This window comes from Mesoplodon bidens, assembly GCF_964165515.1.
Source record: "Mesoplodon bidens genome assembly, chromosome: 2".
Classification (NCBI taxonomy): Eukaryota; Metazoa; Chordata; class Mammalia; order Artiodactyla; family Ziphiidae; genus Mesoplodon; species Mesoplodon bidens.
In genome coordinates, this window is record NC_138177.1 from 178,474,172 (window position 1) to 178,502,086 (window position 27,915).

The 27,915-nt window shown below is 45.6% G+C and overlaps 2 protein-coding genes across 2 annotated transcripts in view; one reads left to right on the plus strand and one right to left on the minus strand.

The window, feature by feature from the left end:
- MTOR (mechanistic target of rapamycin kinase) overlaps positions 1 to 27,915 on the plus strand; it is a 121,365-nt gene that overhangs the window by 34,336 nt on the left and 59,114 nt on the right. The window contains exons 20-28 of the mRNA XM_081220781.1: positions 2,720 to 2,806; positions 6,723 to 6,890; positions 7,391 to 7,503; positions 7,821 to 7,983; positions 9,089 to 9,181; positions 9,859 to 10,005; positions 15,085 to 15,227; positions 17,858 to 18,020; positions 18,158 to 18,303. Of these exons, the coding sequence (XP_081076907.1) occupies positions 2,720 to 2,806; positions 6,723 to 6,890; positions 7,391 to 7,503; positions 7,821 to 7,983; positions 9,089 to 9,181; positions 9,859 to 10,005; positions 15,085 to 15,227; positions 17,858 to 18,020; positions 18,158 to 18,303 (1,223 nt within the window). The remainder of the gene's footprint in view (positions 1 to 2,719; positions 2,807 to 6,722; positions 6,891 to 7,390; positions 7,504 to 7,820; positions 7,984 to 9,088; positions 9,182 to 9,858; positions 10,006 to 15,084; positions 15,228 to 17,857; positions 18,021 to 18,157; positions 18,304 to 27,915) is intronic.
- ANGPTL7 (angiopoietin like 7) lies at positions 20,712 to 27,601 on the minus strand. The gene is made up of 5 exons (XM_081224520.1): positions 27,034 to 27,601; positions 24,385 to 24,485; positions 23,610 to 23,804; positions 22,758 to 22,956; positions 20,712 to 22,533 (listed from the first exon to the last, which is right to left on the minus strand). Exons 1-5 carry the CDS (start codon positions 27,401 to 27,403, stop codon positions 22,364 to 22,366), a joined length of 1,035 nt encoding a protein of 344 aa, XP_081080646.1. The 5' UTR covers positions 27,404 to 27,601; the 3' UTR covers positions 20,712 to 22,363.

Consider the following 27,915-nt stretch of genomic DNA (forward strand, 5'->3'; position numbering starts at 1 on the left):
TTTTTTTATTCTCTTATTCCTTTAAGCATTTTAAACAGGTTTACTTTATATTTTCTATCCAATAATTCCAATATACATAAGGTTTTTGATGAGTCTAATTCTGTTGTTTATTGTTTCTGCTGAGTCATACTCGCAGCAAGTCTGTAAGTCTGTCCTTATGTGTTTTACAATTTTGGATCATGCATCATATTCAGCTGGACTTCCCCTGGAGCAGTTAATACTGGAATATCTGCTCTGAAGTTACGTCTCTCCAGAGAGGGCTTGCATTTGCTTCTACCAGGTGGTCTAGGAGAACTTTTAGTTAGTGTCTTGGCTTAGAGTTTCTCAGGCCACACAGGTAGTTAAAATAACGCCCTAAACTCATATGAGAGTGGCCTGAAATTACAAACTCTTAGGAAGGCTTTTTTTTCCTACCTAGACCTCACATCAAGACTCACAGATTACTTTGTCTCCTTTGCCAGTGGACAGATTTGGGGGTAGGAGGTTTCACCATTTTTCTTGATATGTAGCTTTTTGAAGGTCTGGCTTTATGTGAAAGTTTCAGTTCTGATAATCTAATAACAACGTTTATCTTTTATGCATTACTTTTAGGCTTTTCATAGCAAGGGGATTTAGGAGGGCATCTAACCCACCATATTTTCAGGAACAAAGCTACGTGTTCTTTTAAAATACTACTGTTCAGGAGGGAAAAGAGAAAAAAGCTTGTGAAAGAATCTAAGGGAGAAGAAATGAGGTGGTACTCGGGCCCCCTCCCTGGGGATGAGGCACCGGCCTGGGTGTATCCACTGACCCTTATGAATCAGCCACCGAGAGGCTGCCCCATGGACACCTCATATGAAGTGACGGCAAGGATCAGGAGGCTTTTGTCCTTTTGTCTCAGGGTTTCCCCTGACCTGCCATCCCCGATGCCCTGCTTTTCCTCCAGTTTAGATTTTCTGCCTTCTTTCAGGTTCTGCATAACAAACGTTTATCTCAAAAACCATTGTATTTTAGAGTCTCCTGTCCCTTGATCTCTGTAATATACTTTCGTAGGGACCATTTCACAAAAACTGTCAGCAGTGATTCCATGAGGGGGTACCCAGGAGATAGGTCGGGGTGGCTCTACTGAGTTGAACCTGTGTGCCATGTGAGACCAGGTTCTAACCCCCTTAGAAGCCACTGGTGTCCCTGTCCTTAGAAATTAGTCCAAACTGTCTTTGAGCCCAGTCCTATGTGTCCTGTCAGTCTCATCTCTCCAGGTAATGAGTTCTATAAGTCCATTACTCACTATTTGAAACATACTTTTTATTTTTCCCCAACTTACCCAAGTTTTAAAATGTGGATAAGGGTGAAAATACATATGTACGAAATTATTCTTGTTAATGGAGGGCAGCAAAGGCATAGAGAGCTATAAAAATTGCGGGGTGGGGGGTGAGGGGGAAAGGGAGGTTTACAGTATGATTTGCGACTTGATATTGACATGTAGCACTATCTGAGGATCATAACAAAATAAAAACTACACCCTGAAGACATCTTTAACCTGGAAAGGAGTTGGGATTTCTCTTACCTAAGCTGTCTTTATTCCCAACTTTATTTCGTGAATGGCATCTCTTAACAGTTGCAAGATACCAACCTAAATAGAATCTCCTAATCCCAGCCCTCTCTCAATTTGCTTGCTGTTTTGGTTCACAGTTTCTTTCTTTCTTTTTTTTTTAAATTAATTTATTTTATTTATTATTATTTTTTTTGGCTGCACTGGGTCTTTGTTGCTGCACACGGGCTTTCTCTAGTTGCGGCGAGCGGGGGCTCCTCTTCGTTGCAGTGTGCGTGCCTCTCGTTGTGGTGGCTTCTCTTGTTCCGGAGCATGGGCTCTAGGCGCACGGGCTTTAGTAGTTGTGGCACACGGGCTCAGTAGTTGTGGCTTACAGGCTCTAGAGCCCAGGCTCAGTAGTTGCGGTGCACGGGCTTAGTTGCTCTGCAGCGTGTGGGCTCTTCCTGGACCAGGGCTCGAACCCGTGTCCCCTGCATTGGCAGGTGGATGCTTAACCACTGCGCCACCAGGGAAGTCCCCACAGTTTCTTAGAGACACAATTAACTAATTAATTAAGACCTAATTAATTGAGTTAATTACTATAAGTGAACCACAATACCCATAATAGTTAGCTGTATTTATTTTAGAAAGTAAGTGGTAGTGAATTAAGACTGAATAAACAAAAGATACATCTACAGTTAATTAAAAATTTCATGTCCATTTTTAAGTTTTCAGTGACTCCAGAAATCCTTCAATGATAGATGATGTTCACTGGGCATTTAACAGTATTTGTGTCCCTGTCCTAGTGCTTTCCAGGTATTAGCCCAGTTAGCTCTTACCACAAGCCTATGAGACAAGAACTGTTATCTCCCATTTTCCCACAGAAGAGGCTGAGTGCAGAGAGATTAAATGAAGGTCACAAAGCTAGTAGGTAACAGAAACAGTTCAGAACAGCTAGTCTGGCCCCGAAGGCCCTGCTGAGCAGAAACTGCCTCACCTGGTGAGTAAAGCCACTGACATATTTTTCAGCCCTCACCACCGTTACCACCGATGGTTTTAAGTCTCATTCTTTGAAGCTTATTCTCAGAAGAAAGGGTGGTGCAGAAACCGATTCCATAGTTGTCTTTATTCATTAGCGTGCACTTGGGGTAAGCCTGGGAGTTCTACCTCCTTCGTGGTGCCAACTTGCTGACCTCTTCTCTGTTTCAGTTTCTGTTCCAGCAGCTGGGAATGTTGGTGTCCTTTGTGAAGAGCCACATCAGGCCTTACATGGATGAAATAGTCACACTCATGAGAGTGAGTAGAAATTAATGCTTTGGCCTGTTCCTCACTGTTTGGGTCCAGGAGCATTCAGCAGCAGGTTTGGATGATGTGGACGTTTTTTTCATGGGTCATCATAGAGCCGTTATAACCTGAGGATAAAAAGTGGAGCAAGGTATCCCACTGGATTATGAAAGGGGGTGGAGGGGCTCTCGCTACAGGCTCCCAGGTACAAGAGTTCAAGCTGTAAAGTCTGAAGAGAAATCCTGAAGGAATTGTCCTGCCAGAAATAAACTGGAGTTCTTTGCCTCGCACGCAGCACAGCAGTTTCACTTTAACATCACAACAGTGCTTTACTGTTCTCTCAAAAGTCCTCTTCCTTCCTGCCTGTAAAACCATGGCCTTAAGAGCGGATTGGGGATTGGGTTTTCCTGGGGCCATTAAATACAATGGACTGCTGTCAGGCTCTGAGGAAGAAGGTGATGCTTTTCCCTGCTACCTTCAAAAGCATAAATGCCGCCTTCTGACTGTAATAGTGTTGTGGTTTTTTTAAGTACATAAGTCTATTTATTTATGGCTGCGTTGGGTCTTTGTTGCTGCTGTGCAAGCTCTCGCTAGTTGCAGCGAGCTGGGGCTACTCTTCATTGTGATGCGTGGGCTTTTCATTGCGGTGGCTTCTCTTGTTGCGGAGCACGGGCTCTAGGTGCGACAGCTTCAGTAGTTGTGGCACGTGGGCTCAGTAGTTTTGGCACGCGGGCTCAGTAGTTGTGGCATGCGGGCTGTAGAGCGCAGGCTCAGTAGTTGTGGCACACGGGCTTAGTTGCTCCATGGCATGTGGGATCTCCCTGGACCAGGGCTCGAACCCGTGTCCCCTGCATTGGCAGGCGGATTCTTAACCACTGCACCACCAGGGAAGTCCCTGCAACAGTGTTTGAGAAGAGGCTCTCGTCCCCAATTTTTTTTTTTAAACATCTTTATTGGAGTATAATTGCTTTACAATGGTGTGTTAGTTTCTGCTTTACAACAGAGTGAATCAGTTATACATATACACATGTTCCCATATCTCTTCCCTCTTGCGTCTCCCTCCCTCCCACCCTCCCTATCCCACCCCTCTAGGTGGTCACAAAGCACCGAACTGATCTCCCTGTGCTGTGTGGCTGCTTCCCACTAGCTCTCTATTCTACGTTTGGTAGTGTATATATGTCCATGCCACTCTCTCAGTTTGTCACAGCTTACCCTTCCCCCTCCCCACATCCTCAAGTCCGTTCTCTAGTAGGTCTGTGTCTCCATTCCCGTCTTACCCCTAGGTTCTTCATGACCTTTTTTTTTTTCTTAGATTCCATATATATGTGTTAGCATACTGTATTTGTTTTTCTCTTTCTGACTTACTTCACTCTGTATGACAGACTCTAGGTCCATCCACCCCACTACAAATAACTCAATTTCGTTTCTTTTTATGGCTGAGTAATATTCCATTGTATTGCCATTGCCACATCTTCTTTATCCATTCATCCGATGATGGACGCTTAGGTTGCTTCCATTTGGTACATGACTCTTTTTGAATTATGGTTTTCTCAGGGGTATATGCCCAGCAGTGGGATTGCTGGGTCGTATGGTAGTTCTATTTGTAGTTTTTTAAGGAACCTCCATACTGTTCTCCATAGTGGCTGCATCAATTTACATTCCCACCAGCCGTGCAAGAGTGTTCCCTTTTCTCCACACCCTCTCCAGCATTTATTGTTTCTAGATTTTTTGATGATGGCCATTCTGACCGATGTGAGATGATATCTCATTGTAGTTTTGATTTGCATTCATTCCTCTAATGATTAGTGATGTTGAGCATCCTCTCACGTGTTTGTTGGCAATCTGTGTATCTTCTTTGGAGAAATGTCTGTTCAGGTCTAGGTGCAAAGGACTCCCCATTGATGGCAGTATCGTTTTTCTGTATTGGGGGTGAGAGGCTGCTTCCTACTGTTCTCTATAATTTCAGTGTCTCCGCTGGGGAGATTGCTTTGCAGAGATGGCTGTGTCCTCAAAGAACTGGAAGACAATTATTCCAGTGATTTTTGTTCTTCTACACCAGACCTTTGTAGTTAGCTTGGAAGAAGCAGCAGGACTAAAATGAAAGTGGCTGCCTTCAAAAACGGAACTTCCCCGAAAATGAGTCTCAGAACTGAAAAACTCCTATATGTATAAATAAGTAAAAGCTGCTGTGTTCCCTGCCTCCTGCCACAGGGGCCTCTGTACAGGAAGAGTTAGGCAGGATGCTAAAGAGCCTGCGGGTGGTGGTAAGGGAGTTGGGGGTGGGGCGGGGAGGGAGGAAGCAGTGCGCTCGGGGGTTGAAGCTGAAGTAATCTGTGACTTATTCCCCAAAAAGGACTTACGACAAAACATATAGGGGTTTGAGGCTGGGAGCCTTACATCTGCAAAATACAGCTTTCATTTCCTCCATGATAGAGAAGGTACCAACAGGGCTCTTTGGCTCTTGATCCTGGGCATTTTAGTGAGCTCCTCCGAGCCCAGGAAGAGCTCGGGGCTTTGTGAACAGTGATCCAGCCGACATCCCTGGGGAGGCTGCCTGGTTTCTTTGACATAGAGCAAACCCTTTGTGAGGAGCCCCGATGACCCTGCAGTGGAAAGGTAGGCGGGCTTTCTCTAAAGAAGGCAGAGTGTGGTCCCACTGAATGAACATCAGACAAACCACGGAGGCCATAAAATTTGTAGTGTTTCTTTGTCGAAGCTTTTTATCTAGAGAAAATAGCTTTTTCAAAGAGAATACCTCTCTCCAAGCAGAGAGAAAGAAAGTTTTACCAGCACCTTTTAGTATAGATTTTTTTCGAAATGTTTTTACTTTCTAAACTACTATAATTTAAGAACAATTTTTTCTAAATAAAAATACCTTAGGCTTCTTTTAAAGCCTTCCATCTGAGGAGTTATCTTTTTTTTTTTTCACTGACTTCTACTCTGAATTAAATGGGGGCCCAAGAGTATTAATAAGCATATGTTGCCATCATTAAGTCTCCTACTCTGGAGGTTTTAAAGAAGGCAGTAGGCCACTGTCTTTCTGAATTGATTTGAAATGACAGCTTTTCCTGGAGTGAGAGACTTGGACCAATTTGCGTTGCAGTACCGAGACAGGATCTGGAGCCAGTTGGCCAAGTTTTTATTTTAGTCATTTATGTGGGATATAATTAGATGAATGTAGAAAAATGCTCCTCTTGTGGCACTCTCCAGGCCTGAAAATGGTTTGGGACAGATGTCAGATGCTGTTGAGCAAAGTCTAAATCCAAAAGGGCAGGAAATCTTGTTAACACTGAAGTCACCCTCTGGCAGAGCCCAGGCGCTACCCAAAGTGGGACCACCCCTAGACGGCTGGAGAGCTCCTAGAGTGATGCAGGCCTGGTCGTTCGTTCATTCTGCCAGGTGGGTGTGGGTGGCTGGAATACGCCAGGCGCTCTGCTAGATTCAGGGAGACAGAGATGGATCGGAGGGTTTCTTGCCCTTAACCAGCCTACAGTCGAGTAGAGGGAAGGCGGCAAAGAAACTTAAGTCTTACAGGTGCTAGAAGAGAGCAGAGTAGAGGGACCCACAGTGGATAATGGAAGGAGATAGGAGTGCCTTCTTAGGCCAAGAGAGGCCTGAGCCAGGTCTGGAAAGAGATGGGCTTAGCTGAGCAAGGGGTGGGATTCTAAGCCGAGAGCAGCATGACCAAAGCACGGAGGAGCCCTGTAGCCTGGTGCTTTGGGGGAAATGCAGTTTAGTTGCTCACCGTGACTGACGTGGGATGCAGGGAGGCCTGGGGAGAGGAGGATAAGGAAGGAGCCCCATGGCACAGACCACGCTCGCTGCATTTGTGCATTTGTGCATTTAGTTTTGGCTGTCTCAGTTCCTTGGTTCATATTTCAGCAGAAGGGCTGCCGACTTTGCTCCTCTGTCTCTGCCCTCTTTATAGGAATTCTGGGTCATGAACACCTCCATCCAGAGCACGATCATTCTTCTCATTGAGCAGATTGTGGTAGCTCTTGGGGGTGAATTTAAGCTCTACCTGCCCCAGCTGATCCCACACATGCTGCGAGTCTTCATGCATGACAACAGCTCAGGCCGCATCGTCTCCATCAAGGTGAGTAACCCGGGACCTCCTCTGGAGAGATTTCCAGAGTCCATCAGAGTCCCTGGATGATCATCTAAGAGACCCTGTTCTGAGTGACAGGGGGATGCTCGGTCCGTAAGACTGACTCTAAAGAATACTGTAGTACCTGATGCGTGCAGTGTACGGTTTACAGAATGTTTCTAATCGTCTCTTGATTATCCTTATGTTTTGTCTCTTTTGATGGATTATTCTTGGTAAATATTTTATTTAGCATACCAGTTTTCTCTATTATCCAGCAATTGATTCCTTACCAGTTGAAATAAGTTCAGAGAAAGCAAAGTAACATGTAAGTGAAATAAAATGACGGGGAAAAGTGCTACCAAGAGAATGTAATTCGGAGCCATTTAATAAAGGCTTTTCAGAGTCCCCAAAGAATGTTGACTGATCCATACCACTGCCGCCCTTCAGGCACCTAGAGCCTTGATACCTGACTGTATTTGTTCATCGCCGTGCCTTTCTCCTTTCTGCAGTTGCTTGCTGCAATCCAGCTGTTTGGCGCCAACCTGGACGACTATCTGCATTTGTTATTGCCCCCTGTCGTGAAGTTGTTTGATGCCCCTGAAGTTCCATTGCCATCTCGAAAGTGAGCACCTACTCTTTAAGACTAACAGTTATCAAGCTTTGAATGTTTTGTTGAAAATGCCCTTTTCTTAAGTCCCCAGGCCATCTTTCTATTTTTTTGTTATTTCACCTCTCATTAGTTTAGTCCAGATATGTACCAGGTTTATGGAAATCTTCACTGTCCCCATCCCACAAGAATATGTGTTAGATCTCTGTACCCAAAATAATGTCAGAAGCCATTCCTTCCCGTTGGGTGCTGATTGTTAAGGTAGCCCTCAGCCACTTCTCTTACTCTTGGGCTGTGTGTTAGCAATTACTGTATGTCAGCGATTGTTGTAGGGCAGCGTTAGAGACAGTGGACCGCCTGACGGAGTCCCTGGATTTCACTGACTATGCCTCTCGGATCATTCACCCGATTGTGCGAACGCTGGACCAGAGCCCAGAACTCCGTCCCACAGCCATGGACACGTTGTCCTCACTCGTGTTTCAGCTGGGGAAGAAGGTGAGGCAGGAGTCCTCGACACGCGCGCTCTTCTGCCTTTGCAGACTCCTCCGCTTGTTAGTCTGTAGGCCTCAGTCACTGACAAAGAGCTAGGAATTGTGCCTTTTTTTCCTTCTTTATTCAGCAAGTATTTATTGAGCCACCAGTGTGGGCTGAGTGCTGTTCTGGGGATAACGCTGTAAACAGAAAGATGTCCTTGTTCTCACAGAGCTTACATTCCAATGAAGCAAAGCTACGAGACATAATTTATCTCATAAGAGGGATGGGAGGGAGTAGGGAGAGATGCTGTTTCTTTAGAGGCAGACCTCTCTCATAAGGTAACATTTCAGCAGAGACCTAAGTAAAGGAAAGGCTCAACGCCAGGGAGCTGGCTGCAGGCAGAAGGATTAGCAGAGGCAAAGGTTCGAGATGGCAGCGTGCTTGAAGGGTGGGGGCAGCAGGAGGGCAGTGACTTCAGGGGAGGGAGCCGGGGGAAAGGGCTTTGAAAAGGGCATAGAGAGAACCTTGTAGAGGCTGTGCTGGCGGTAGGCATGGAAGCTAGGTATTGTGGCCAGTGGTCCTCACAATGTGACCCCAGGACAAGCAGCATTAGCATCTACTTAGCTGGGTGCTCCTTAGAACTGCAGATTTTCACGCCTCACCCCAGACCTACCAAGCCAGCGATTCTGACTGTGGAGCCCAGCAATCTCTGGTTTCATATGCCTTCCAGGTGGTTCTGATGCCCACTAAAATTTGCACATCGCTGTTGTAGGCCATTATAGTTGGCTTTCTTTTCACTCTGAGAAAGGCTAGAATTCTTTGGAAATTTTGAGCACAGGAATACTGTGATCTGACCTAACATTTTTAAATGATTATTCTCAGTGCTGTGTGGAAGAATAGAGTGGGCCAAGAGGGGAAGCAGAGAGACCATTAAAATAAGAGGCTGTTGCAGTGACGCAGATGGAAGGTGATGGGGATGAGGATCATAGCACAAGGGGTAAAAAGTACCACAGAGCTAGTCCCAAACCCAGAAGTAGTAGCTGTAATGTGGTAGGGGTAATATTCTTTTTTCTATTTCCCACTCTCCAAAGTAATGGTTTCTGATCTGCTTCCTCTCTTGTTATAGTACCAAATTTTCATTCCAATGGTAAATAAAGTTCTGGTGCGACACCGAATCAACCATCAGCGCTATGATGTCCTCATCTGCAGGATTGTCAAGGTGAGCTGCGCTTTGTTTCTGTTTCCAAGTCCCGCATTGTCTTTCTCAATTGGTATTCTTGTAATCTTAGCAGTGGGGGTATATCTGGCTTTTTAGCTCTGAACTAGAGATTGGCAAACTTTTTCTGTCAAGATGGTAAATTTTTTCAGCTTTGTAGGCTATGTGGTCTCTGATGAGACTACTCAGCTCTGCCACTGCAGCCTCTAAGCAGCCATATGCATATGTAAACGAATGAGCCTGATTGCATTCCAGTAAAACTTTATTTATGGACACCAGAATATGATTCTCTAATAATTTTCACATGTTGCAGAATATCAATCTTCTTTCATTTTTTTTTCAATCATTAAAAAAATGCAAAAACCATCCTTGGCTCTCAGGTCCTTCAAAAACAGGCGGCAGCTCCTTGGCGGCCCAGCTCTTCGTCATGTTTATGACTCACGGTTGTCTCACATTTGCCAGTTGCATGCTCATACTACTAAGTCAGTGCTTGTCAGTGGCCAGGAGTGACCAACACAGGCTGGTCTCAGTGCGGAATACAGCCCACCTATGATTCATTCTGTCCATATGTGGAATCTTAACCTAAATCCTGGCTCTTCCCGAAGGTGTGACCCTCCCAAGGTTTAAGGATGTTTTCTAAACGGGGAGCAGCTTGTGGTTCTCTAAATCTCTGGTTGCAGGGATACACCCTTGCTGATGAAGAAGAGGACCCTTTGATTTACCAGCATCGGATGCTGCGGAGTGGCCAAGGGGATGCCTTGGCTAGCGGACCAGTGGAAACGGGACCCATGAAGAAACTGCACGTCAGCACCATCAACCTCCAAAAGGCAGGTCCATCGTTTCCTGGGGGGGCTTGGAAAGGAGAGCCCCTGCTCTTCTCTTTTGTTCAAAACTTTCAGCTCTTGCTGTCTTCTGTTTAAAACAACCAAAAACCAAGCATCTTTCTGAAAATCTAGATACCACGAACTTAGGTCATTTTATTTTTTCTCCAAGTATCTGAATTATACAGTTTTTTAATAGAAGGAAAATAAAGAACAAGGTGTCCTTTTGTGTCCCCTTGGAGCTTTGACAGTGGAATGCATTGTTGCAAATAGCATTCTCATTTTTTACAGGACCAGAACACAACCAGTGAGCCTCCTGGTTAGCACTGAGCCTGATGCAGGCCCTTTAAAGCAGTGCTTCTCAAACTTCTCAGACTCATGGGCTTACCACATGCTAGGGAGCTTGTTGTTAAAATGCTTGTTCTGATTCAGGCCCAAGCTCAGGCCTTGATAGTCTCCATTTCTGACAAGCTCCCAAGTAATGCAGATGCCAGTGGTCCACGGACCACACTTTGAGTAGCAAGGTTTTAGATCTCTGCAGATCAGTACTGGATTCTCTATGCTGACCAAAGCCTGGGATATAACCAGCTTCTCATCATGTATGCCACCAGCTATGCACTTGAAAGTAGGCAGTTTCAAATCATCTCTAATGGATGGATCTAAACAGAGTAATCATATACTTCACTGACTTTGAAATAAATATACCAGGTTGCTTATTTTCCACATTTTGCATTAATCTTTAGTACTTCTAATGACTGTAAGCAGCTCCCAGTTTGAATTTCAATGTGGTAGTTTTCTTTATTAGCAGCTGATGCAACACAGCTGCATTTCATGTGTAGCAGCAGATAGAGGTAAAGAACTGGGCAGGGCTGGGTCCTAGTTGACTTGGTGTCTTCTTTTGGCCAAGCGCATAACGTTTTGCACACAGACCTGTGTGCGTGTGCTCACCCACAGCTTTGAAACACTGGCCTGTACTCCTGACATCAGTCTTTACCCACACAGACAGCTGCAGAGTGACCACTACTGAGAAACGTTTGATGATTTAAGATGAAAGTGGTAAAATACCCCTGGGTCATGAGCGCTGATGCTCTACCTCTGTGTGTTTTGTAACTGCTAGTCCAAGACTTCAGGAGGAGAAAGGTCATCAACACCTGGCATTCCCAAGCAGTTGTTGAGGCCTCCATGCTGACACCTCACATTTGAGGGAGGGGCCAGACAAGGAGGCCAGATGCACATTTCTACCCAGATGTTTTCAGCCTGCCTGGGTTCAGAATGTCCTTCCAACCAGGCAGCTGTCCACTCAGCTTTAGGGCTTTGTTCTCTCTATTTTAGGAAATTCCCCAGTGGTCTAGTTTGCTTCCAGAAAGTTTTGCTTTCTACCCAGGACTTGGAAAAATAAGCATAACCTTTGCAAACAGAAAAAAGAATCTCAGTCTGTCTCACCTGAGAGAACAGATCAAGTTAAAAAACCCTAAGTGGGCTTCCCTGGTGGTGCAGTGGTTGAGAGTCCACCTGCCGATGCAGGTGCCCCAGTCCGGGAAGATCCCACATGCCGCGGAGCGGCTGGGCCCGTGAGCCATGGCCGCTGAGCCTGCGCGTCCAGAGCCTGTGCACCGCAGCGGGAGAGGCCACAGCAGTGAGAGGCCCGCGTACCGCAAAAAAAAGAAAAAAACAAACCTAAGCCAAGCTCTCCACAGCTGACTCTCAGATCCATTTCATCGAAAAGTGAATTGTGCTTCTACATACTCATGAGATGATAATTAAGGATTGGTATATTTGTCAGTTTTAACCAGCTTTCAGAAGAAGAATTTGCCACCTCAGTCACCTTTCTGTTGGCTATGCTAACAGAGGATTTACATAGTACAGAAAACATACAGACCATTTATGTGAACCTCTAGGATGCCTTCCAAGATTCTCAGCAGCTTTCCTGCCTCATGATAATCTAGTCGGGCTTACCTTCTAAATGAGTAAACTGGCGTTCCATCAGCATGCACCAGTGTAACCAGATGAGGCAGTCAGCGGTGGGTGGGTGAGGAGAGGAAACTGGCTGGAGTTTCAATAGTTACTGTAGGACCCAGAGAATTGAGAGTTGATTATGTTTTAAATTACAGAGCAGTGGGGAAAGGCCCAGGTGAGGGACATATCCTGTTTGATAGATTGTGCGGTTGTTCCTTAAGCTGAAATTTTTTGAAGAGCCTTTTGCTACCATTTATCAAATGGTACCGATGTTAATGATAGCACTAACCACCAGCACCACTTGTTGAGCGCTTCCCACACGTCAGGCACTGTTGTGAGCACTTTACACGTATTGACTCATTTAATCTTCACAGTAACCCTGTAAGTTTGACGCTGTCATTAGTATCCATCCCTCTTTTATGGATGTGGACATTGAGGCACTGAAAGCTTAAGTAATTTGCTCAGTGTCAACCAGTAGTTGGTGGAGCCAGGATCTGACCCAGGTATGACTCCAGAGACCAGTCTCTTAGCCACTGTGTTGCATTGCCTTCGCCTTACCCAAGCTCAGCCTCATATCATTAGAGGGCAAAAGATACTAGTAATGCTTCCTTGTATGTGTCTGACTTCTAAATGCCTTGTAATACAGCGCCGGTATCCAGAGACTCGCTGTATAGGAAGGAAACCAGAAATCTGTGGATCGAAAAGGACTTCATGTTCCCATTTCGTTCAACAGAACAAGGTCTAAAAGTCTTTGGTATCTTCTTCTAGTTCAGGGGTTCTCATTGTATGGTGAGTGAGAATCCTTCACATAAATTTTTAATTTGTCTCTCGTAGTATCTCTACTTCAGTTTTTGACAAAAAATATTAGTTTATGTAATGTTACTGCTTGGTAACTCATCAAAAGCTATAGCAGGGGACTTCCCTGGTGGCAAAGTGGTGAAGACTCCGGGCTCCCAATGCAGGGGGCCCAGGTTTGATCCCTGGTCAGGGAACTAGATCCCACATGCATGCCGCAACTAAGGAGCTGGTGAGCCGCAACTAAGGAGCCCACCAGCCACAACCAAATAAACAAACAAACAAATAAATAAATAAAAATATATTAAAAAAAAAAAGCTATAGCAAATCTCCATTTATCCCAGGAGGTGATGGACTGAGTCATTGATGCTCAGGTAGTGTAGCACATGGGTGTCTCTTTCACTCCCTGGACTACTTCACTTGAGAACTCTGCTTTAACTTATCTGATTTCCCTATTTAGGGAGGATTGACATGTCTGTTCTGCCAGAAAAATCTTCTAAGAATATATTTTAAAAGTTAGGGGGGGCCTCCCTGGTGGCGCAGTGGTTTAGAGTCCGCCTGCCGATGCAGGGGATACGGGTTCGTGCCCCGGTCTGGGAGGATCCCATATGCCGCGGAGCGGCTGGGCCCGTGAGCCATGGCCGCTGGGCCTGCGCGTCCGGAGCCTGTGCTCCGCAACGGGAGAGGCCACAAGAGTGAGAGGCCCGCATACCGCAAAAAGAAAAAAAAAAAAAAAAAAAAAAAAAGTTAGGGATTTAGTAGTTAGGGCTAAGCCAATTCAGTGAGAAGTCATTTTGATAATACAAGCCACCATGTTTTGCTCATCTATTCCAGCTAGGCCCTTTAGCTGCATTATCCCTAAATGAGGAAGATTAAGACTCAGACAGCAGTGTACAAGTAATTTGCCCAGAGTCCTTACAGCAGGTGAGTGGCAGGGCCAGGGTTCCAACCAGGTGTTTCTAACTTCAGAGTAGCAGGCACTCAGCGTAAAGCACTAACTTGTGCTGAGCACTGTGCTAAATCTGTTACACATATTAACTTAGTTAATCTTTTTTTTTTTTTAAATCTTGGCCATGCTGTGTGGCATGCGGGATCTTAGTTCCCTGACCAGGGATTGAACCCGTGCCCCATGTAGTGGAAGCATGGAGTCTTAACCACTGGACTGCCAGGGAAGTCTCTAACTTAGTTAATTAATCCTTAAAACACCCTCTGGGGGCTTCCCTGGTGGTGCAGTGGTTAAGAATCCGCCTGCCAATGCAGGGGACGCAGGTTCGAGCCCTGGTCCAGGAAGATCCCACATGCCGCAGAGCAACTAAGCCCGTGCACCACACCTACTGAGCCTGCGCTCTAGAGCCCGCGAGCCACAACTGCTGAATCCCACACGCCTAGAGCCCATGCTCCGCAACAAGAGAAGCTACCGCAGTGAGAAGCCCGCACACCACAGCGAAGAGTAGCCCCTGCTCACCACAACTAGAGAAAGCCCGCGCGCAGCAACAAAGACCCAACTCAGCCATAAATTAATTAATTAATTTAAAAAAGAACACCCTCTGATGTGGGGACTATTATCCACACTTTTCAGATGAAGAAACTGAGACACAGGGAAGTTAAAATAACTTGCCCAAGATCAGACACCCAATACGTTACATACCTGGGATTTGAACTCCAGCCACTGAGCTCCACAGACTGTGGCTGCTGACCACTCCCCTTTACTGCCCAGGTCCAGGGCCTGGATCTTTCCACCCACCTCCCTAAGCCGCCCCTGCTAGTACCTCTTGGTGCCTGGAGAGCTCAGAGTTTTGAGGAAAGTTGGAGGGGATAAACTACAAAATAAAAATTCAATCTGTTCAACTCCTTTTGTCTCATTCCACCACACTGCCGTGTACTCGGGCTCAGTGCTCACCTGATGGTCACACTACTGAGGATGGTGTCAACCTGAGCGCTTCCCCCTCTCTGGGTGACTCTGCATAAGATGAGCCAGTGTCCCACTACAGGGTGTCCCGGGCCCCTCACACACTGCTGGAGGCCATTTGGCTGTGTTGGATGCATTCTGAGTGTGACGGTCCCCATCCACTCTGGGGCTGTAGAGCTCTCTGCTTTGCGGATAGAGTCCAGCGCAAATGAGGTGTAAAACAGGCTTTCTTTATATTATGAGAGTTTGCTGCTTTTGTTTTATGGCTTTAAATATTACTCTTTTGTATTTGTGCTCAGGGAATTTTATCATGAGAGGTATAATTTTATAAATCAAAGAAGTGAAATAATCATTAGATAAGCAAGGGCTCTTTACAATTGGCCCTTACAGTTGATAGTTTTCCTTTGTCGCCTGTGGCATGGTAGGCCTGGGGAGCTGCCAGAAGGGTCTCCAAAGATGACTGGTTGGAATGGCTGAGGCGGCTGAGCCTGGAGCTGCTGAAGGACTCCTCCTCGCCCTCCCTGCGCTCCTGCTGGGCCCTGGCACAGGCCTACAACCCGATGGCCAGGTATGGTGTGTCAGGGCTCCCTTCCTCCCAGCTTCAGATTGGGATCAAGAGGGTCAGCACGTAGAAAATGTTGTATAAGAATTAGTTTTTATTAGCAGTAATAGTAAAAGGGTTTTTTAATTTTGTTAACCTCTGGGGGAAAAGATAAAAAGGCAAATTAAAGAAGCTCTTATTATAGGAAAAACATCCATCTTAACCTTGCTAGTATACCTTTCCTTAGTAGATCTAGGTCCAAAACTTTAATTACAGAGTCATTTATAGCTCTGAAAACAACTATGTAATAGCTTAATATAACCTGTTTTCCAATAATAGTGATACTCCAGTTATTTATTGCTGCATTACAAATACCCCAGGACTTAGTGGTCTAAAACAACAGCAGTCTAAAAAAATTACTTATTTTACTCACAAATCTGCAATTTGGGCAGGACTGTGGGAACAGCTTGTCTAAGCCCCACACAGTGTCAGGGGTATTTGTCCAGGGGCTAGAAGATCCACTTCCAAGATGGCTCATCCATATGTCTGGTAAGTTGGGGCTGACTATTGGATGGAAGTTCAGCCCTGGCCAGGGGCCTTGGTTCCTCTCCACGTGGATTGCCCTATGGATTGCTCAGGCTTCCTCACAGGAAACTGGCTGGGTTCAAGAGTGAGTGTCCCCCAGGGAACGAGGCAGACGTGCACGATGCTTGTATGGCCTAGTCTCGGAGGTCACATAGTGTTATTTCTGTCCCACTGCGTTGTTGAAGGCAGTCACAAAGGCCTACTCGGGCTCCAGGGGAGGAGACGTGGATGCCACCTTTTTATAGGGGAGCGGAAGGCTCCTAGAAGAGCGTATGGAACAGGAGCTAGTGCTGCAGCCATCTTCGGAAAATAGAATTTGCCGTAAAAAATACTATAAACCTTTAACAGCGAATCTTAAATAGTCATGGAAAATTTGGTTTATAAAAAGTTTTAATGCATGTAAAAGATTCATAGTATGATGTAAGTGAATAAAATGGAATACAAAATGGTATAAATGTGTGATTTCAACTATTAAAAGTATATGTACATAGGAAAAAGATTAGAAAGTAATACAATAATGATTATCTCTAAGTAGGAGGATTTAAGGAGCAATTCTTTTCTTTTTTATTCTTTTCCTTATTTTCTAAATTTTTCTACAATGGACAGTTCTTATTTATAATGAGGCATTAAATGGTGATTTAATTAACAATGCTTTTCATTAGCAAGAAGCAAAAAAATGAGGTATTCCATTTCACTTTCATCTGCACAGCTGGTTTGCTATTTGGAGTGTATTTAGCAAGAATAGCAATGGTCCCTGAGGCTGTTGCTTGGATGCCGTGATTTAGTTCATCTGATTTCTTTCAAATATTTTATAATGCTTAAAAATCATTCCTAGGACTTCTCTGTTTCCATAGTGTGCAGATTTCACACTCCCGGCTACTGTAGCGTACCTTCATCTGCTCCAAGTCCCTTTTGGGCACACTGTCATCCAAAAGAGGCTTGTGATAAATATACACACGTGTCTGTCCCCTTAGTGCCAAGTATGTTCATTTGGGAGCCAGCGTGGCCTTGGACCTAGATCAGAAAGCTTACTTCTTAATTTACACAGGGTTTCTTTTGATCTTCATGTTATCCTTTGAATTTCAAATTTTGTTTTCTTCCATCAGATTCCAAAATTATATATACATCGATCTGACTTAATCTTTTAAAATATGTAATGAAAAGTAGATGTATAAGCATCAGATGCTTTACCCCATACATTATCTAGGCATATCCTGTAGTTTCCAACTCCCCTCTCCACATATTCACCAAAAAAAGAGAGGGTAGGATTAAAATTCAGATGTCAGGGGTAGCAAATATATTCACCCAAGTGGTGCTGTAGTGATTTTAAATAGTTGTAGTGATCTTAGAAATGATACCTCTGCTTCCAGGTCTTCCCAAGGCCCCAGCTGTTAGAGGTTTGGCTAAGAGAATCTTTTAAGACTTGTGGATTTGGATTCTATTTTCTAATACTGCTAGTTTCTTAAGTTCTGTTGTCATTTTGTTTATGACCATCCTACTAAAGGTTCTGCTTATATTTTGAAAAGCAATAGCACATGCTGCCTTTGCCACTTCTGACCTTAGGACTTTGGACATTGCCTGAGAAGAAACATCCCAAGAATCATTTGAAGATTATTGTTTTCTGAATCTGTTATGTCAACTGCTATGTTAGAAGTCCCTTTCTGTTCATCCCCTCCAATGAAGAGAAGTGATGCAACCACTGTGGAGACAAGTTACTTTTCTCTGCTCTTTCTCCCCACACGCCCCGCCCCCACCCCTAGTTCCCTGTACCTGCGCTGTAAAATACAACAGTCACTAGCCACGTGTGCTTATTTTAACTTAATTAAAATTAACTAAAACTTAAAATTCAGTTCCTTAGTCACACTTACCAAAGTTCAAGTGTTCATTGACCAGTGGCTACCATATTGGACAGGGAAGATATAGACCATTTCCAGCAAGTTCTTTTGGACAGCCCTGGCCTGTATAACCATAATCAGTGATGCCGGGAGTAGGTTGGTAGGTGTGACTTTGTGGCACCAGGCAGAGGCAGGAGAGGCATTTCCAAATTTGTCTTCACTCCTGTCTGCCTTCAGGGATCTCTTTAACGCTGCGTTTGTGTCCTGCTGGTCTGAGCTGAATGAAGACCAGCAGGATGAACTCATCAGAAGCATCGAGTTGGCCCTCACCTCCCAGGACATCGCTGAAGTCACACAAACCCTCTTAAACTTGGCTGAATTCATGGAACACAGTGACAAGGTGAGACTTTGCCCAATTGTCCAGATGGAGCCTGACAGGGAACCAGCTGGTGAGAGGGGAGAAGCACCCGCACAGCCCACTCTTGCTTGTGCCCCGTCTGCCATTTTCCTATGCTGTGGGGTTCTGCTCTTCTCCAGGGCCCCCTGCCATTGAGAGATGACAATGGCATTGTTCTGCTGGGTGAGAGGGCTGCCAAGTGCCGAGCATACGCCAAAGCGCTACACTACAAAGAACTGGAGTTCCAGAAAGGTCCCACCCCTGCCATCCTAGAGTCTCTCATCAGGTAGGCCATAAACCCTTTTTAATTGCTGCCTTCATCTAAAAAGACCTCTCTTCTCCCACTGCCTGGTGACAGTTCACTGGAGGCACTTGGAGACCTCTGCTCTGTGAAATCTGCCATCAGGCCTGGCCAGCACGTTTAAATGAGATGTGGTTGCAGATGGCTCTCCCCAGTATTCTAGCCAGAATTGTCATTTCTGTTGACCCTTAGCACCTGGGCTTCTGTTGTTTTCCAACCTGTGCTTACTTGTCCCAATGAAATTAGCCTAGAAGCAGTTCTGTGGACAGAGCAGCCTAGGAAAGATAGATTTTACGTCTGGGTTAGATCGCGCTCTCTGGCTTGGGATTAGGAGCTGGATTCTGTGCCTCAGAGACCACCCGAGGGCAGGGTGGGTTTTTATTGGCTAAATATTTTGGTGCCTGAGTCTTCCTCCTTGGAGTTCTATGAATGTAAAAGACAGAGTCTGAAATTCCATGGTCTTTTCCCCTCATTTGCTTATGTTCTCTCATAAGATGGTTTTGAGTCTTCTGGGTATGGAAAAAAATAGGTTGTTTAATAAATTTTTTGCTGTTATGAAATTACAAGCAGCCTTAAATGTTAGCTCCACAGCTCCTAGAGAACTGTTCACTTCCCCTAATGATCATCAGAGAATATTAACTTCAGGATCTAATTATCTTCATGTAAATGCTGACATGGTTGATTATTTCACTACAGATAGTTTAGGAAAAATCACCCAGCTAATAAGTACCTCCACTGTGGCTGAAACAGCCTGCTGTGTATGGTGCTTCCTTCATTTGAAAGGATAATCAAATAACCAAGTTCTCTGCTAGCTCTGCTTTTGAGTACACGCTAAAAAGTTTTCCTTTAAACACTTTAAAAAGTGACCAAAAAGATAGAAATAGAATCATGTTTTTGCCCAAATAAGTTGGACTTCGAATGTCGATTTCTAAAATACCACATATGGTGACATTTTTTTGACATTAACCTTGTCACAAAAAGTTTAGATGTCAGTTATTCAATTGTGTATCTATAAAAGTATGAGTAAATTTCAGCAACTATAGGTTTTGATTAATGTAATATAGATGTTTTGTCCCCCCAACTTTATTGAGGAGTAATTGACAAATATACTTGAATATATTTAAAATGTACAGCATGATGATTTGATATGCATTATGGAATGATTACCGAGATCAAGGTAATTAACACATCCATCACCTCACATGGTTAACTCGTGTGTGTGTGTGTGTGTGGTGAGAATGCTTAAGATCTACTCTCAGCAAATTTCAAATATACAAAACTATATTATTAGCTATAGTTGCTATGCTGTGCATTAGATACTCAGAACTTACTCATCTTACAACTGAAAGTTTGTACCCTTTCACCTACATCTCCCTGCTTCCCCATTCTCCCATCCCCTGACAACCACCATTCTATTCTGTTTTTATGAAATCAGCTTTTTAAAAAATGATTCCACATATAAGTGATACTATACAGTATTTGTCTTTCTCTGTTTTACTTTACTTAGCATAATGCCCTCTAGATTCATCCGTGTTGTCACAAATGGTAGAATTTCCTTCTTTATGGCTGAATAATATTCCATTATGTGTATATTATATGTGTGTGTATGTACATACATATATATATATACACACATAATATATATATACATAAACTACATTTCACATTTTCTTTATCCATTCATCTTTTGAAGGACATTTCGGGTTGTTTCCATATCTTGCCTATTGTGAAGAATACTGCAGTGAACATGGGAGTGCAGATGTCTCTTTGAGATAGTGACTTTGTTTCCTTTGAATGTATATCCAGAAATGGAATTGCTAGCTCACGTGGTACTTCTGTTTTCAGTGTCTTGAGGAACCTCCAGACTGGTATAGTGGTGTGGTGGCTGCAGTGCACAAGGGCTCCCTTTTCTCCACTTTCTTGCCAACGCTTATTATGTCTTGTCTTTTTAATTGTCACCCTACCAGGTGTGATATCTCACTGTGGCTGTGCTTTGCATTTCCCTGATGATTAGTGGTGTTGGGCACCCGGTCATGTACCCACTGGCCATTTAGATGTCTTCTTCAGAAAAATGGACTGTTTAGGTCCTTGGCCCATTTTTAAATTGGATTATTTGCTTTTTTGCTATTCAGTTGTGTAAGTTCTTTATATATTTTAGATATTAACCCGGGGTTATGGTTTACAGATATTTTTCTCCCATTCTGTAGATTGTCTTTTCAATTTATTGATCGTTTTCCTTTGCTGTGCAGAAGCTTTTTAGTTTGAGGTAGTCCCACTTAATTTGTCTTAGCTTTTGTTGCCTAGAGCCTCGATTTTCTTTAGTTGTGGGGTGTATAGCTGATGAGAGAAAATTATTAGCTACTTCTGCCCTAGGCATCTTGTGCTCTTCCTTCTCTTCATCTCCTAACCCCCAATCTTTTTCTCCTCTCTCCAAGCAGATGCCCGTGAGCATCTCAGATCCCCTGCCTGCCTTAGGAAGTTTCTGTCTGACTGCCTGTCCCATGGGAAGCCCTACTCCAGTGTACTTCTTCTCTACCCGCTTTACTTCTTTGAAAATCCTGAGGGTCTTGTTTTTAAGGTTAAGTAGGTTCCCAAACAATCAAAGGACTATAGGTACAGTAAAAAATAGTGAGTTCGAGAATTATGCTTACCTTACACTGACTAGTTCAAGTGAATGGTTCTTTTTGACAAGGAAAAATTGCTTCCTGAAGGTCAAAATTATTTGACATCTGTTATGGCTAAAGATGTTTCTTTTCCCTCTGCGTATATGTAAGTTTGCTCAAGTAGAAAGTAGGAGTGTTGGTTTGCAAAGTGTTTTGAAGCCAGGTGGTGGCACTGGCCTCTGTGGCGGTTGGGTGGAGGTCGGACAGTCTGACCTCTTCCGGTGGATGCTGCCGCCCTGTTTGTCCCTCGCTCTTTCGTCTTTGGCTTCCTGCCCCTCCCTTGGTTTCCCTGAAGACTGCAGCACACTCCGAGTCTCTCTCTCACGGCTCACTCTCTGATTTTTCACTTCAAACTTTCCACCATGCTCCCAGTGGTAACAGTAATCATTTTAAAAAGGAACGAGGTTTAAAAGAGTTTATTGTAGAAGGAAGAAAAAACTTTGAATGTTTAAAACAAACTACAGTGTTGTATTTCTACAAAGCAAAATGCTTATATACAGCATGAGTTATTTCTTAACCGTAGTGCCATTTACCTTCCTGTTTCAGCCATTTTTTTATAGATGAGATAAAAGAGGAAGCTCTTTGAGCCCTTTTCTTACAAAGCAAATAAAAAGAGACGTATCTGTATTGACTGTGACTATTTTAAGGCAGTGTTTTGCAGGCGTCCACAGGGACGTATCTTCCCCTCCCGCTGGAGCTGCTGCTACCGCTGCACCCACTTCCTGCCTCTCCGTGCTGGGCCCTGATCGAGGCCGAGCAGGGGAGGTGCTCAGAGGCCAGCTGCAAGGCCCAGAGCCCTGGAGTTTCCTCCAGTCAGTGCCAGCCTGGGTCCGTTCACCTCCAGCAGAAAAATGTTTGTCTTTAAAAAAAAAATTGTGTAGACTGAAGATAATTTCATTGGATTTAAAAGCAGAAACACCTCTCCTCCACCACCCTCTTCACTCCTTTGTCTAACACCCAAGAGAATCAAAATAATCTGGTCCTTTTCAGCAAAGGGGTTTATTGTCCGCCCTCACATAACCTAGGCCTTAAGGAAAATGGTTAAAGTGAACTCACAGTTATTTTTCTTTCACAGAAAAATCATGTGGAAAAGAAGCTGCTGCTATGTCAGGGATCACAGGCAGACGGCCCACTCAGGGCAGCCCCCTGAGAAGTCTGTGTCTGGACCCATTGTGTTTCATTAAATACTTCCTCCCATTTACTGTAACGTCCTCAGTACATAGTGTTTTTTGTTCTCCTAAGAGACTTACTACTCTCTCACTGAAGAGGATAGGCCATTTTCTGTCCCTGCCCTTTCTAGACTCCCTTCCTCTCCTCCTCTGCCTTTTCCCAGCCTCCGTTTGTCTCCATTTCTCCAGCCCTGCTCCAGAGCAGGCTTCTTTTTACGGCTGGAAGTCTTCTGGGCGGATTTTCATCTCCACTCGTTTGAGGGAGTAACTAGACCCATGCCAGCCGTACCAGGTGATGCCGTCCAGGTGCTTGTTGTGCTCCCCAAGGCGGTAGTAAACGCCATTGAGGTTGGAGTCTGTGCAGCAGTTGTACCAGTATCCACCTGGGACAGGAAACAGGTCAGTGCTAGGATGTCCTCGGAAATAGCTGATAGACTAGGCAGCAGGGATTTGTGATGTTTTTTAAACTGTACCTAAGCCATTAGGGTCAGCGTCAAACGGGAGTACCAAAGCCAGAATACCAGCTGCAGTTACAAATTCACTCTTTCTCCTCCAGTGGGACTATGGCCTTGTACCTGAACTCCCACCTCCCAACCCCAACTCTCACCTTTCCGGAGCTGGGCACACTTGTCTAAGCAGTTGTCATTGTCCTTGTCCTTGGTGCTGAAGGGTGTGTTGTTGTGATAGACAAGGGCATCGTTCCCCACGTTGCCGCTGTAGTTCCCCAGGAAGAGGCGGTAGCTGTTCAGTTCATTGCCCAAGACAAAGTGGCTGTACTCAGCGTAGCGCATGTTGCCCTCCCAGTCCTGTCCGGGGGGCAGAGCCTTAGAAAACTGCAGCAGGGCCTCCTTTCATACCATCCTGCACCTCTTCCCTCTCCCCAGCTGCAGCCATACACCTTTTTACTACTTTTTACTACTTTATTACTTGTCTACCTCTAGTTTAACACACTAACCTGGGAATCAGAAAACAAGGGTCCTAGATCAGACTTCTCTCCTGGGTCACCTTATGGCCCTGGTTAGTCTCTCATTCTCTTCCCCTTTACATCCCTGTCTGTAAGGTGTACACGTGTGTGTGTTTTGCTGTATCCCACTCTGAGGTGTCATAAGAGTAACTTGAGAACATAGTGACGCTTCAGGGCCTTTGATGAGGGTCACCAACCGATACCAGTAAGGTTTGCATGTAGAGGACCTCATGCCCCAGGCCAGGGCAGGGACCACAGTGTTTCAGCCCAGCTGACTGTTGGATTCCTCTGCTCTGGCCTGAGTCTGGCCTCTCCCTTGTACCTGCAGCCTCGTTTTTGTGAAAAGTAGGGAAAAAAGCCCTATTCTTCCTCAACTGTACTGCAACCTGCAGGAAAACCATCTTAACGAGTACACCAGCCGATGGTGAACAGGAGTAGGAATGACGCCCAGGAGTTGCACACGGTTGGGCGTGGCGGCCCCGGTCTCGTGCTCACCTCCATCTCCACGCGTAGCCGGGTTGGCCGCCTGGAGAGCCGGTGGATGTGGTCGTTCCCCAGCCAGAAGTCCCCACGGATGCTGCCAAAGCCCTGCTTGTACTGCTTCCAGTCCCGGTAGAAGGAGACAAGGCCACTCTTTCTCCTCTGAATGGTGGTCCAGCCACCACCTGCAGTCTCCATGTCACAGAACACCTGGAGCAGAGGGGATGCCCCCCCCTGGTCAGGACGTGCCGAGGCAGGCAGCGCGAGCCTGAGCGTGGCTTCCCACCTTTCTCCCAGCCCGCAGAGCCAGGGGACGTGTGCCCTTCCACAGCCATGCTGGCTCACTAGGCAACGATTCTGCCCCAGGGTTGGCAAGCTGGGCAGGCTGGTGGTTTACTGAGATCAAAATTGAGGATAAGAGCAAGTGCACGGAGGGTCTGAAAGGAAAAAGTCCAGGTCCTTCTGACACACTCCCTATATGTTCTCTTTTCTCCCCAAAGAGTCACTGCCCTAGGATGTGGCAAGGGATCGCAGCTAGTTAGGTGGTGGTTATAGCATTATCTAACTATGTGAGAAGGTTTAGTGTTTGGTTGCTAATGATTTGAAGGAGCAAAACAGATGCCTGGATTTTTTTCCGCCATAAATTGAGTGTTTAGATAGCTCTCTGGTGTTGATGTGTTTGCTTCTCTGTCTTGAGTTTCCCTCTCTTTAGACTGTGACTAGCCCTGTTGTCCCCAGCCTTTGAGGGGGTGGAGGATAGATGGTAGTACATGGGCCGTGATGACCTCACCTCCAGCTCAGGGCTGCCCAGGAAGTCATCGGGAGGAAGCTTATACACTCCAGAGATGCGGTAGTTCTTCTGGTAGAGAGAGGAGCAGTCATAGATGGCATCTACAAAAGGAGAAAACCACAGGCTGAGCATCCAAACCCAGGGGCTCTGTGGCTAGCCGGCATCCTCGCTGCATCTAAATTGAAAGTTTAGGAAGGGAGACTTCATTTCTACCACAAAATTCACAGGAATGTTCATTGCTGGGCAGTGTCTGAACTTGGGAGAGGTGGGCATCAGGAGGCCAGGAACGGGTGTGTTTTGGCCTCACTGGTGGTAGGGCTGAGGGCTAGGGAAACCCTTCACCTGGATAGCACAACGGTACAAACAGGTGGCTTCAGGTTTTTGCTGAAATAAATGATCCTCCTGTAGTTCTAGGGCATGAATTCTGGAAACGTTACAATGTGTGAGGGCCACTAACAGACCCTCCTGTTTAATAGATTCAGCTTCTGGGACAGCCAGCCTCTAGTCCTAAATAAGTCATGAAGATCTCATAGGGTCTGGTTTTATTGTTTCTCGGTTTGTTTTTCTTGCTTTTCAGAGGTAATGGCTACTGCCTACTAGGTCCCTTATTAGCAGAGATTTATAATTTTATCTTTCCCTCCTTAATCCAACACTGCTAGACAAATGAAAATGCAAACACCCTAAGGAACCCTTGGAGGCCTTCCCCTGACACCATTATTAAAACAAGGAAATGAGAGATTTGGGCAGGCGGGCTCTCACTCTGGGGTTGATTTTAACGTTCCCTCAGCTGCCCTGGGGGCTCGTGCTTTATGAAGGACTTTGTCTCCTTGTCGTTCTAAATATCAAAGAGCCTTGTGGAAGGGAAGCCTTTCCAGGTAGGATTCAGGAAGCAGGCGCTCTCGCCTGTCTAGGAGATGCCTCCTGCCCACTGTGTCTTGGGATCCTTTTCTCGGTGACCGCTGCACCGGACCTTCAAGAAGAGGACACAGTTGGCAGTTTCCCGCTGTGGGAATTGTTCAAGACAGAGCACTTTAGGGAGGGGAAATGGGAGACCCTTGTCTTCCCTATCCGAGGTCATCACTTCCTCTTACTGATGAAAGCATCAACTTACTGCTTTCTCCAGGGGGCTCGCTACTCACAGAGTATAAAGGTGACCCCACACCTGGTAGCAGAGAAGAAAAGTAAGGAATGAGGGCCTGGGCAGGAAGAGTAAGAGGCCCGGCAAGAGAGCTGCACTTGACCCCCAAGAAACTCCTTGCTGGGAGATGAGAAAATCCCGCTTGGAGGAGCAGGACATGGCATTGATCAGATTCCTCTGTCTCGCCTGGTCTCCTGTGTGTCTGGTTTCATCACACAGACCAAATCAGGACTCACTCGTCTGGAAAATGGCCTGAGAAGAAGACCTTTCTAGTCCCAAACTGAGAGTCAGGAAGTACATGCTTAGAAAGTCCCCTCCCTCGTGGACCGACCTCCCCCCCATCCCCTATCCCACCCACCTAGGTCGTCACAGAGCACTGAGCTGAGCTCCGCGCGCTCTACAGCAGGTTCCCACTAGCCCTCCATTTTACACGTGCTCGTGTATTTATGTCAAACCTAATCTCCCAGTTCATCCCACACAAACTTTTTAAGCTTAATTTCATGTTAAAACTTTTTCTTCATTTGAGTTGAGGATAACCAGTAAGACTTACTCTGCTCTTTATTCTTGGCTTGGTTTATAATATGACCAAAAAGATTGTCTTTTAAGTTTTTATATCAGCAAGAAATGACATATCTATAGACTCTGCTCCTTGTAACTAATAATTTCCTGATAATTTCAGCAAACCAAATTTCTGTCTGAACAATAAATTCACCTTGGCCTGTCTAAGCTAAGTAGAAACTGAAAATTGTTTTGGAAAAGAAAACAGTAAGCGTGTCTTATTTTCGACCTACTAAAGATGTAAATTTCAGCATTGCATTTTCCTGTATAACTGGGCAGAATTTTATTTGCAATTGTGGGAAAAAACAGAAATACCAGAATTGCGGGACCTTGAGGAGTCAGTCCTTTTTGAACCTGAAGGAATCCTTCAGATGGCTCCGGGCAGTGTCTGTGCACTTAATTCTGAGCCAGTGAGAATTAGGTTGGCAGACAGGACACCGAAGTCCATTAATGCCCATTCCACTAAATCCCAGGGACCCGAGAGAACTGTTTTTGGCAAAACTTTGCTTCTAGAGACGTTATGATTTGGGTGTTCATTCCTGCTTCCTTGGGACTGAGGGTACAAGCCGGTCAGCTCTGGGTAAGGAAGTGGACTAATCAGGAAAACTTGAACCCAGTTTCTAAGACTTGCTTTGTGACTTTGAGCAAACCGCGTGGTCTCTCTGTGTTCCAAGATGGTAATTCATGCCTTCAGTATGCCGAAACATTGCAGGGATTAAAAAAAAAAAAAGCTGGGTAAACGTACAGAACCTTAGAAATCAAAAGAAATACTTCGTAAGCCTTTGCTAAAGAGAAAATAGAGCTGGTGGCACGTACCCAAGAAAGTAAGTTCCATAAGAACCCCCAGGGATCGTTCTGACGACCATGTCACCTAGAAGCAATGCTGCAGACGGGAGACGCTCGACTACGTGAGGGGGAAGGTGGTGAGTAGCGTGAGGACACGTCCTCCTTACCTGCCAAGGTCTGGGTGACGGTCTGCGCTGCCTGCAGCTGCATGATGCCGATCTGACTGTTCATCTCGGAGTACTTGCTCTCAGCCTCTGTGAGCCGCGACTCCACGCGCTTGGAATTGCTCTCCAGCTCCATCACCTGCATGACCACGCTGACCCAGTCCCTTTCCTGCTTCCTGCTCAGGTCGCTCAGCAGGCTGCTTAGGTTGGCAATTTGGGCCTTGAGCTCCTTCGCCTCCTCACAGCAGCCGGCCACGGTGAGCTCTGCAGGTGTCTTGCGCTTAGGGGGCTTCTGTGCCCACACTGGGTGGCTGACAAAGGCCGCGGTGAAAATGCAGAGCCAGGCCACGGCCGAGAGAGTCTCTTTCAGCATCTTTCGTGGGCCCGGTTGAGGAAGGCTCTTCCTCTGGGGGAATCCGGCTGTGTCCAGCTGAGGTGTGCAAAGCTGCGGCAAATTAGAACCTAGCCCTTTCGCTCCTGGTGGACTTGCCACTTTGTTGATCCTCTCCCCTTGCTCTTTCTTAGCCTTTCTCAAAACTTGACTTTCTGAAAGCGCAGCTTCCTTGGGTATCCTATAGCTTTCCTTCCCAAGACTGAATGCTCCACAAACTCAGCATCTTAAATATTGTTTGCTGCCTGCACCTCCACCCCTACCGTGGCCGTGCATAGCGCTTTAGCCCCTCCCAGCTCATCTGGGAGGGTCAGGTGCCTGTTGGGTGAAGTCAGCGTAAACTTAGGCCAGAGGCGGGGAGGAGAGAGACAGGGGCAGTCTTTCTTTCCTTGCCTGCACAGTCTCTGGGCTAAGACAAGAGGACTGAATTCGTGTGTTTCCAGTTTTGCCTATTAGATTGTACCCCTGCCAGCCACTGGCTCTGCTCTATCAGC